The sequence below is a fragment of the Plectropomus leopardus genome, chromosome 15, assembly GCF_008729295.1.
Source record: "Plectropomus leopardus isolate mb chromosome 15, YSFRI_Pleo_2.0, whole genome shotgun sequence".
Taxonomy (NCBI): Eukaryota; Metazoa; Chordata; class Actinopteri; order Perciformes; family Serranidae; genus Plectropomus; species Plectropomus leopardus.
In genome coordinates, this window is record NC_056477.1 from 11,762,294 (window position 1) to 11,773,578 (window position 11,285).

The 11,285-nt window shown below is 40.3% G+C and overlaps 1 protein-coding gene across 3 annotated transcripts in view; it reads right to left on the bottom strand.

Moving 5' to 3' along the window:
* LOC121954470 (gamma-adducin-like) overlaps positions 1-10,252 on the bottom strand; it is a 28,183-nt gene extending 17,931 nt beyond the window's left edge. Inside the window, exons 1-3 of one of the 3 annotated variants that reach the window (XM_042501977.1) lie at positions 10,088-10,252; positions 8,394-8,550; positions 223-460 (exon numbers count right to left, since the gene is read on the bottom strand). In XM_042501977.1, coding sequence (XP_042357911.1) covers positions 223-423 — 201 coding nt within the window. In that variant the 5' untranslated portion in view covers positions 424-460; positions 8,394-8,550; positions 10,088-10,252. Of the gene's footprint in view, positions 1-222; positions 461-1,282; positions 1,507-8,393; positions 8,551-10,087 lie in introns of those variants that run through there. The other 2 variants (XM_042501976.1, XM_042501975.1) reach the window with 2 other exon arrangements.
* Between the last annotated feature and the right edge of the window lie 1,033 nt (positions 10,253-11,285).

An 11,285-nucleotide genomic window follows, 5' to 3' on the forward strand; every position in this document is an offset into this window, starting at 1 on the left:
ATTTCATTATAACTGCAGAGTAAACTCGCAGCTTAAATCCACATCTGAGTGCAGCAGAGTGCATGACATGACATTCACATAAACAAGAAGAAAACAATGCATTTCAGTCAGTCTCGAGTGAAGGTATGGTTTGACTCTCTGGCTCTCTTTTATTACTCATACACACACAGAAGGCTGTGTGTGTAGGAGGGCACTTATACAGAGCTGCTGGGGGCTACATACCGGACTCTGCAGGATCTGGGTGACCCTCTTCTTCTGCTCCATCATGTTAAAGTCCTGCCTCAGGTCAGGCGACATGTTCCTGCTGCGGAGGTACTCTGGGTCATTCTCGTCTATGCGGTTGAGGTAGCGCTCCTTGGGGTCGTTGGTGTTCAGGGACAGGGTGAGAGACCCTGCCGTCTGCCTCACATCCACCAAACTCATGTCTTCACTGCACGGCCTCCTACACTTCCTCAGGGATCTGCAAGAGAGGATGGAGCATCGCAGCTCACTTCACATTCAGGCTGTCAAGGCAACAAAGTGTTGTTTTAACAGAAAAGATACTGTATGGGTGCTTTGGTGACTCATGTAATTACAGGGATGGAGACAAAAAGCGAGGAGGACATTGTTATATGATTGATGCTGCTGTGAAAGTACAGAGCTGTTGATGTGCAAAAAGGATGAGTTAGTCACTGCTGCTGGGAACATAATGCAAGTATAGTACAGCTCAATGATGCAGCAATGAATGTGAACATCTTACACTCACAGAACCAACAGCTCCCATTCTCACCAGCACTTATTTTCTCTCACTTTGCAGGATTTGGTGGAAAATGTCAATGTCTCTTTCTTTTCTACACAGATTGAGACCAACTCATAAAGTGTGAAAGCAGAAAGAAGTCACTTCTACCGACCAGCCAGCAGCCATAAAGCATGTCAACAGTCAACAAAGGTAGGCCCCATGTAAATTAAGCAACTTTGAATAGCAGTTAGCACCTCCAATGCTGCCGTGGTACCTGGATGTGGGGGTGGAGGGGTACAGGAGGTTCAGCCAGAGCTACATTAACTTACATAGGCCTGCATATGAAATAGTTTCAATACACCAAATCAAACTTTTAGCGCTGGTTGAGCAGCAGAGCACTCGGTGCACGGCGTCATATTACAACTTTAAACCATTAATTACACGAAAAGTAACGCGGAGTGGTGATAATATAGCAGCTCGAGCTACACTTTGAGACCTGAGCAGGCTCCATAAACACAAAGCAAACCCACGAGGACAAACGTGTTAGTGTAAGTTGAAAATTACCTGAAACAAAGTGCTCAGCTCGTAAATTATCTGGCTCCGGACGATGTGATGTCGAATTCCTCCGACAGAAGCCCCAAAAATGAGGATAAACCAGGCGGATGTTATTCCCGAATTGGATACATTGTGGGAAAAGAGCGCAACTTGGTGCTGCTACAGTATCCAGACAGAGCAGACTGCCCGCTGCGGGTGAGTACTAGTGAGATGAAGAAGAGTGAAGAGTGGCTGCATGGAGGAGGATGTGGGTGTGTTTGTGTGGGAAAAAGGAAAAGTGACCATGTGACTTTACTTATCCACCCACCAGGCCTTATGTATGCAGCGGGACAAAAGAATGGCCACTCAGGATCAGTTCAGCTCTGTAGGGCTCTTCTTTACAGCCTTACTGTAGCTTTCCAACACAGGCTTGTCATTTTTTTTGCGACCTTATTTCTGTGGTATTGCCTCATCTCTAGTGGTATCCCTAATATCCCACAAGGAACTTGTTATAAGTTACTGCAGTTTGAAGCAGAGTTTGTGATTTTTTTTTTATTCTCCTCTCTCTGTCTCTGTCTGTGCAATTCATTAACTCCTACCACCTCATTTCATAAATAACTGAGGCTCCTGTGTTACCACAGCCCCTCAGTAGAGTTTTTCATCAAAGCTATATGGCCCAACCATAACAAAACAGAACAACTTCAAAGCCAGAACAAGTGCTTTCCTCAAAAAGTGAGTGCCTCCACCAGAAAAAGTTTTCCAAAATATAGGATGTTTGCTCTCAGAAAGCAATGAAACGCAGATGTTCTCTCGAGGAAGAAAGACTATTTCTGATTCTTTTATTTGCATTACATTTAATCCCAGGTCTACAAACACAATGTATTTGCATTACATTTATGTGCCAAATACAATAATACATACGATCGTGGATGGACTACTTAATGGGCTTATTTGGCAGGTTGCAAAATGTCACTCCAGTACCCCTTTTTCACCAACATGGAAATGGTTCTGTTCCAGTTCTTGCTCCAAATTTTAAAATGATAATCTTGGCCAAAATGAATTGGTTCAGAACCCAAAAAGTTGCTTCTCATTTAGCAGGTTTTGGGTCAAACCATGACATCAGTGGGCTTGTGATATTTTTAAGACGGGAAAGAGATGATGGAGAAGGCAACAATGGAGAAGTCAAGTGAGAAATCACCAGTGCAACAGAACTGTGCAGTGGTCTCATGAACAGCCAGTCTATGCTTTTTGGAAAAAAAGAAATATCTGTAATAACAGAACAAAAGTTTGCAGATTATCAACAGGCCTACAAGAAATCTGCGCCTGCAGAATTCTGATGACACGTCCACTACTTTAAAAAACAAAACAAAACATCATTAGTGAATATTTTCCATCAAGCAAAAAACATTCTGCCAAATTACTCAGATTTTCATTCTGGATCACTGGAAACTGAGACACAAATCCAAAGAGAGATGCGTAACAACTACAAAGAGACACAAAAAGAGGCTAAACAACCATAGAGTCTGTGTCTTGCTCCTATGTTGGCAAAGAAGTGGGGCCTTCTGCATGTCTGTGCCCAGGGGCCCATTGTCTCATAATCCGCCCATGCATATGATTTGAATTAATTTGCTATGTGCATCACATTGAACTATATCAGACATACATTTATCCACCACTTGGTTACCTTAAAGTAAGATATCATCACTGAATGTACTGGCTTTGCTTTCCTGGAAGTCATATAGCACATAAGTTCATATAGTAATGATAATATAGCGATAATAACACCAGCTACAGAAAACACTTGCACACTGCTTTCCTTCAAGTGAATTGAATTGCCTCTCTTACTGTAAACGTGAAATAAGATCAAGATTAAAGCGCATGTGAAGCAGTGCAGATTTATTCTGCTAAGACAGCAGAGGTCCCTCTGCTCTTCCCGCCACCTCTTTACTTTTCTCTGCCTTGCTTTTCAGTCTCTCCATAGAATATATTGTAGTAATATTCAAATGCAGCTCTGGAATCTCTAATTTTCTCGGCACCCTGTGCCTGCCAGCCCACAGAGTTATTACCCCTTTAATCACGCACAATCAGACACACTCACACAAATATCTAGGTTTTGGGAGTAAGAGAGAGAAGGATTGGGTCACTGACTGATACAACAATGCCAGGAAACAGAGTGGAGTCTAGGAGGCGGAGCAGATATGTGGACATATGGGTTGATGTAATGAAAAGCAGACCTTTCTCACTCCAGAGCTGTGTGAACCCTCAAACCCTGAAACCCTGCCTCCCTGTTTTCTGGCAGAGCTCCCACTGAAACCACATACAAGCTTAAATGTCTGCACACGCACACGCACTAAACACACATACAACATCCTCCCACCCGCCTGCCCCCGCATTCTTGCTGACTATTTGAACTTTTCAGCGGGGGCAGTCTATCTCGGAAGCATTGACCAGATGTCAGGTGTTATTAGTCGACGTCTCATTCATACAGATTGCTGCTGAGGATAATGATGTCCGCAGATAAAAGCACACCTTTGTCTTGTCACAAACCAGCTCTTCTACTGGAAGTGCAGACACACATATGCAGTCTGGATCTGCAGTGAAACCTGTGAGAGAGACATCAGTACAGAGAAAAATGAGCAGGATCGTGTTGTGGTTGAACTTTGCTCGAGCTTAAGAAAGAAGTCTGGCACTGTGGCAGGCAGAGCATGTTGCACTGAGAAAGTGGGGATGTATGAAGCAACCTTTTGACCTACATATTTTCTCTTTCATAGTTTGGTCTCATCTCAGCCGCTCATGAGTTTTGTGGAGGTTAATGTCAGCTCTGGATGTGCTTTATCTGGTTTGCCTGAAAAGCTGAGGGATCTTCATCCTTTGGCAGATACACGATTTAGCCTACAGGATGTTCAGTAAGGGTATATAGGGGGAATGTAAAGGAGTCCACAGAAGGCTCATTATACAGGGTGCACTGTTAATGTTACTAATTGGTAAAGTAACATTAATAATGTATCCGCGTGCATGAAATGCATATGGCAAATAAATTGAAAGCTCTGAAATTATTCATTAGTGGAAAACAGGACCATTAAAAACAATTTAAGTTTTTTTTATTTTTCATAACACTGCATCAGTTGTTTTATTTAACAACAACAACATTGTATTATGATTGTACTTAGTGATTTAGTATGCTCTTCTGTAAAGTTGAGGGAATTTTAAGAGATGTGGTCTCGCTCAAAATAATCTCTATAAACAGATATATTCATATTAATGCAGAATTTCAAGGCAAAGGGGCATTTTTTGCATTCAGAAGCATCTGATTTCCATTTGTAGTCGAAGTAGTTTTGACCAATCATGTCTGAGTCAATAAGACTAGAAAAGCACTACACAAATGCAGTAAACTTACCATTTACCATTTAGCGTGGAAACAGTCGGTGTGAAAACACACTAGCTAGCTTGGCAGTGTATCAATAATTTATTGATAAAGTAATATGTGACTTAATATTGTTTTAGATTTTGAAAATCCTAATATTGTAAGTGCTTTCATTTCCTTTTGTAAAGGCTGCATCACAGTAAAGTGATGTAATTTTCTGAACTTACCAGACTATTTTAACTGTTATTATTTGCCTTTATCTTCTTAGTCATTATATCCACAATACTAATTATTAATATCCAAAATCTTATTGTGTAAGTATTTTGTGAAAGCACCAAGGGTCAGCCGTACAGAATTGTTACAATATCAATAATAATGTATTTGTTCAAAAATATTGCGTTACTCCATTTTCTCCACATCTCAACCCCCGCAAAATGACTTGTTTCACCAGTGGGATTTAATCTGTTCAGTTGAATAACATTTGGAAAGTCTAGAAGAGCTACACAATTTGATCACTTTATCCCCATCCGAGTTGGTGGAACGCTAAACTGGAAGCAGCTGGCTCAGCAGAAGTCCCCAGTGCACCTGCTCTATGGGCCACGCAGTGCATAATTAATGGATAATTGCTGATCATCCAGGTAATTTTATACACAGCATTTGAACTTTATTGGCTTTATGCCGCACTGAGCAACTTTTATAGGAATGAATGGGGCCTGCCTCCAATGCTGTATCCAGTTGCCTCTCCCTTTATGCAGCCGTGGCTTCACTAAATCTCCCAAAATTGTGTCTGTTGCCCCCAGAGGCTTATCATTGTCAGGCCAATTGCCAAGTGGTTTGGTGATTAAGCGTCAGATACAGTATCTTGACTTCTAGTTTCCAGTATGGGTCAAACTCCAAAAATGCTGGATCCCACACTTCCTATGATGCAATAGTTTTAATCGCCATCCCTGCCTGGTAAACATACATCTTTAAACCCTATGCCCCCGCTGCGAAACATAGACTTTGTAAACTTATAACATTAGCTGTTCAATGCCCAAGATTAGATAACCCTAATGACATCACCATGACACCATCTGGGTTATTTTCTCAAATTTGACATAATCTCTATTGGAGCCAGTAAGACATTATACATCTGTTTTCACAGGCTGAGTAGTAATCCTTGCGACATACAAACTTTTTGTGTGAAACTGGTGAAATTCCAGTCAAAATATTTTATTTTTTTTTACTTTTCCTATAATTTTCTTAAGTCTACCTTTAAGTCTGTGATAATTGGGTTAGGTTGGCACAGAAATCATTGCAGGCTCTATACAGAACTCAACACTCCTTTTTCATGCCTCATTTTTCTCCATGTTTCCTTTATAGCTCTTGACAGTTTTATACTCAGGTCATTAATAATAGTTTCAACACATTATAACTGATGATTTGTATTAATACCGGATTACATAAAACCAGGCTTTTGGTGACAGTGTTTTGGTTCATTGGATATTATTATAATGACTCAGGTAAATCAAATAAACTTTGTTCCTGCTGTAAAAATCTAGGAATGAAAAGAAACTCTTTCTATTGAATCTGCAGTCTTGTCTCAGGCTGACAGACGATGGTCTAAATTCAGCCTGTACTCTCAGGTTGTCACCAAAGTGCTGCAGGACAAGAATAAGACATACCAGAGCCTCCTTTCGGTGGAGTTTTGTTATTTGACACATGCAAAATAGGCAAAGAAGACCTTTTTGCAGTTAAAATCCTCATCAAGGTCTGTTGACACCACTGAGAAAGTACTGCAAACATTCAGAGCAACAGATGCACATTTTATCATGATTGATGTGAAGCAGAAAAAAAGGACAACTTTGACTCAGCCCTGTTCCCAGCATGGTTGCCATGGTAACCAATGCTTATGTTGTCTCCTGTCTGAGGCTGAATTAGAAGAAGAGTGAATGGCTGCCAGATAACGTCCACTTTTACAGACAAGAGGCTGTTATCTGCAAAATGCATGAAAAAAACAACTTGAGCAGAACTCCAGCAGTTCATGGAAATACAATAAGGAGAAGCAAATATAACATGAGTTATTCTGCCTCCTTGACTGATTGTTCTTCCTTGTAATTAGAGCACAAGGGAAAGGGTCATTGTATTCTCCCATTAACCAAAGGCGTTCTGTATTGATTTCCTAGAAGATTGAAATCACAACCATTTCCCTTCCAACTACAGACATCTTTGAAATATTGGCCATAACCCTTTCAGAGTTTTTCCAGCACACTCTCTGACAACCATTTCTGGTAATTATACTTGGGCCATAGCTGCGCACCTTTTTTGATCAACTCAGCCTGACCCCTGACATTGAGTGCAAGCTATATAATACCGATTGGTTGGAGCCATATGGCAGCATGGTAATCTAGGAAGCCTGATTTTTGTTTCCAGATCCAGATATTTAAGTATAATTTCACCAGTAATCTTCCTAACACACCTGCACATTGTCCGACCTCAATGACCTGAATGTGATCAAGAGTGAATGCACTCATGCAATGAAGTCAAATGATGCAGGTTAAACAGCAGCAAGCAAGCAATAAAACTAACGTAAAGCGAACCTTCGGCTATGCCTAGATAATGCAAATTCCAGGACTCATGGCTCACCAAAGACTGGCTTGTTTAAGACCTGCAGGGCATTCATAAGGCAGAAGTTATTATATACATTTGGGGGGAACTCCCCCAGTCTATATATGCTTAAAATGTCTCCCAGCTATACGTTGATAAAAAAAAAAATAACCTTGCAGTGCTGTCCAAAATATGATTGTAATGTAATTACAAGCTTAAATAAACTTACCAAGTGCCATAATTATTAGGCTCTAGTATTACAATGTATTGCATTTCTGTATGTTCATTTATTGCATATTTGCATAGAATACTATATAGATGTACATGATTTTTATAAATATTATTATATAAAAGGAATTTGCTTTTAAATTTGCTTTTGAACACCCATGGCTATAGCTTTGTCCGATGCAGAGTGCAGCAAATCAATAAAAGTTTAAAGCGACTTTGAAAAGCCATGCCACTGGAACATCACATGGGACAGCATGCTGCAAGTTAACAATAATTAACCTTGTCCATGTCTAAAACAATGCCACCTTGGGTCCTTCAATTTAAAGGAATAGAGCGTGGAACGCCCTTTAAAAGTCTTTGAATTTGATGATGAACCCTGTGTTCAGACTGCTTTCTTTTCGAAAGATACTGTGTTACTTGATGGGTATTTGGATGATTTAATGACACAGAGCATCATGTAAACATCCATAATGTCACAAAGTCTATTTCTAAAACACAATCAAAGATACCTGAACATAGAGAGATGTTGCTGCATCTCCTTGACTGGAAAATAAGAGCTTCTCTACTGTAGTTTTCCAGGAATACTGTACATTAAAATACATTTGCATTAAACCAAACTTGCACAGCTTGCAAGCTTTTGCATCACCTAACAGGGAAGGTTGGAGAGAGAAGAGAACTCGTACCACAGAGTTTTTTATTTCTGCTACAAAACAATGGCATTGTTTTGATATCTTCACACAGAATATATCACTGCACAACTTGCTAAAAATGGTCCTGCTACACTCCCACAGCAGGGTGGGTGGCAACAACAGAGCACACTTTGAACCTGAAACAATTTACATTGTTACAGTTGGATCGGTGCCTTCACAGCTTTTGGGTGTAGAACCGCATCGGGACACACATACACGCACGTAATCTTGCACACACTTTGCAGTGGTGTGGAAAGAGACAGACTTTGTTTACCTAAGTGGAGGAGCTGGCTGTAGTCCCTACTGTGGTTGTCTTTGGATGGCCTCCATGTTGGAGATGTAGTGGTTAGTGTGTGGTTCACTTTACTCAGTGCTGAGGTAGCGGTCTGGCTAGCAGAGTCCTCATATGTTGTCACGTTGTAACCAGCACTCTGGGAAAATGAAGTGTTTATTTTCAATTAAGTAATGCTGTAAAATTCTTGCAGACCACTAACATCTATGCAAAAAAAAAAGATATTTACTTCAAACTGGAAAATATCCAAATTTAGTGTAGTAAAAGAACACAATTTATTGTAAAATTCACTGAGCGAGGAGCTGATGATGACATCATAAAAATTAATCTAACAAAAAATTCATAAAATGAAAACTGTAAAAAAAACACAAACAGGAACAATCCATTGCACGGGTAAAAGGGTTTGGTTCATGACCCGCCTTTTCAGTTTTATGGCTGTCTATAACTCACATCACCAGGCGTGCATATTATGAAATCCTGTTTCTGCCCCAGCCCTACATCTAAAGTCAACAAATGCTTGTTCAGAGTAATGTTTCTGGAGGGTGACATTAATTGAAAGCAGCTGTATGAAGCCTCGGCAGCTGGAGTTGACAGAGTAGCTGCAGACAGGCCAGTTTATAAATGATCTACTATAATGTTAAAGTCAGAAAATGCTGTAAAATGAGATACAATCAAGTCCAAAAAAAGTAAATACCCACGAACCATACAGTGTACATCATCTCTTAATATTTTGAAAGTATCATTAGGATCCATGATACTTTTTTTCTTATAGACCATGAAGCAGTTATACTCAATTTATAGCCAATGTTCCAAATCTGGCCCCCTTTAGGATGCTGGTTGTACCCCCAACCATTTTCTAATTCATGATAAAAAATGAAGTGATCACACTGAGAACTGTCTATGTACTTTTAGAATACATAAGGTGTCAGTGGAGGATTCCCCTGCACCCAACATAAGAGGTCCTACCTAAGCCCTTACTGTCCTAAAATCTTAGAAGCCTCCTAAATTCCTAGAAATGTCCTAAAATCCTAGAAACATTTTGAAATACAGCAAACATCCTAAAATCCTAGAAATGTCCAAAACTCCTAGAAATGTCCTCAAACCCGAGAAATGCCCTGAAATCCTAGAAATGTCCTGACATACTAGAATCGTCCTAAGATCCGAGAAATTTCTTAAAATTCTAGAAGTCCTAAAATCCGAGAAATGTCCTAAATCCGCGAAACGTTCTAAAATCCTAGGAATGTCCTAAAATCCAAGATGTGTCCTAAAATCCTATAAATGCGCTGAAATCTTAGAATTGTCCTAAAATCCTAGAAATGTGCTAAAATCTGAGAATTGTCCTTAAATCCTAGAAAGTCCCTAAAATCCTAGAAATGTCCTGAAATATTAGAAACGTCCTGAAACATCTCTGAGAAACATGAATGTGGCTGCTGTAACTGGCCCCTGACCTCCTGTCATTTCGCAAAAATGGCCCTCAAGCAAAGCTATTGGAGCATCCCTGCAATAAAGTGTCCTTTATCTGCTATCAGTGCATTGAAAATAACCTCTTATTCTCCCAAAGCTTCAAAGCTCACAGATCACAGAACTGAACCGTGCCACATAACCCATCTGCTTTGTTCTTCGCTTCATCGAACGCCTGCATCAATGGGTAAAAAGGCAAAAAGAATTCAACTTACAGCGCTGGGCGTTTTTACAGTTATCCTGCAGGAGAATTCTTCAGGTTTTACTTCAGACTCCCACGATTCCAGCAGTTGCTAGCTGTTTACATTATCACTTTGAAGAGGGTCATCTGGTTTCCCAGAAGAGAGGCAACTGCTGCTTTGCCTCTGATCTCCTGAACTCCCTCGGCTCCTCTGTGACGGCGGCTGCCTATTCTCACAGGAAAGCAAGGAAACTTGACAGAGGAGGTTCTGGAGAACGAGCTTTCAGATGGGACTGGACTGAAAAAAAGGGAAAAAGGGAGGGACAAGCTTCCACCCCCAACATATATATCTATATATACTTAATCTTTCCTTGCTATGATGCTGGCTTATTTCCTTAAATCACTTCAAAACTAGATTTTTTTTAAAGAAATAAATCTTTCATTGAGCAGGAATTACTCGCAAATCTGTTTCTAACCACAAATGGAGGAAAACTGCAGCATTCTCCTGCCAGGCATATATTTCCTCTGCATATTGAGCGTGCTTCATGTTTCTAAATATCGCTGTCGAGGAGGACATTGCACACAGTGAAAGCTTGCCCACTATCACCTCCTCCCACATACTCTCCAACAGTGAGTGAGTAGGATGTGCTGCTCTCCCTCTTTACTGCACCTCCTGAATACATCATGCATCTGAAGAGGCAGGCTAGTGCTGTGGAGATGGTATAAAATGCTGTAGGCACCGAGTTACCTTGTGACGTGTATATCAACAATTCAACAATGATGACAAATGATCAAAGAGTGTATGTGGGTGGGATGTGCGCCCATGATAGGTCAATCTGTGTGCAGCTTGTCTTATCAAAATCACAAGAGCACTTAAAATTGCATCAAGAAAATCAAGACAGTAAAATATGTTACATTTGTAGGCAGATTTCAGCTCAGAAAGAGTCTGCTGTGATTTCTATAATATGATATCTATAATATTTATGTTCCAGATTTTTCCCATCTAATGAAAATCCAGATGTTTGGAAGAGAAACCAACAGGAAACTGTCAGCTGATGATTTTATTTGAGTTGGCAGCAGCTGATGAGTTAAATTTAGATGCTTCTCTTTTCCTCCCCACTACGCAGTTGTTGTTGTTTTTGCACAGGCTGATAAAACATTCATTTCCTGAGCTTTCTGCAGCCACAGAACCACACCCACTCAACCAAAAAGTGCACCCAGCAGGGTCAAAG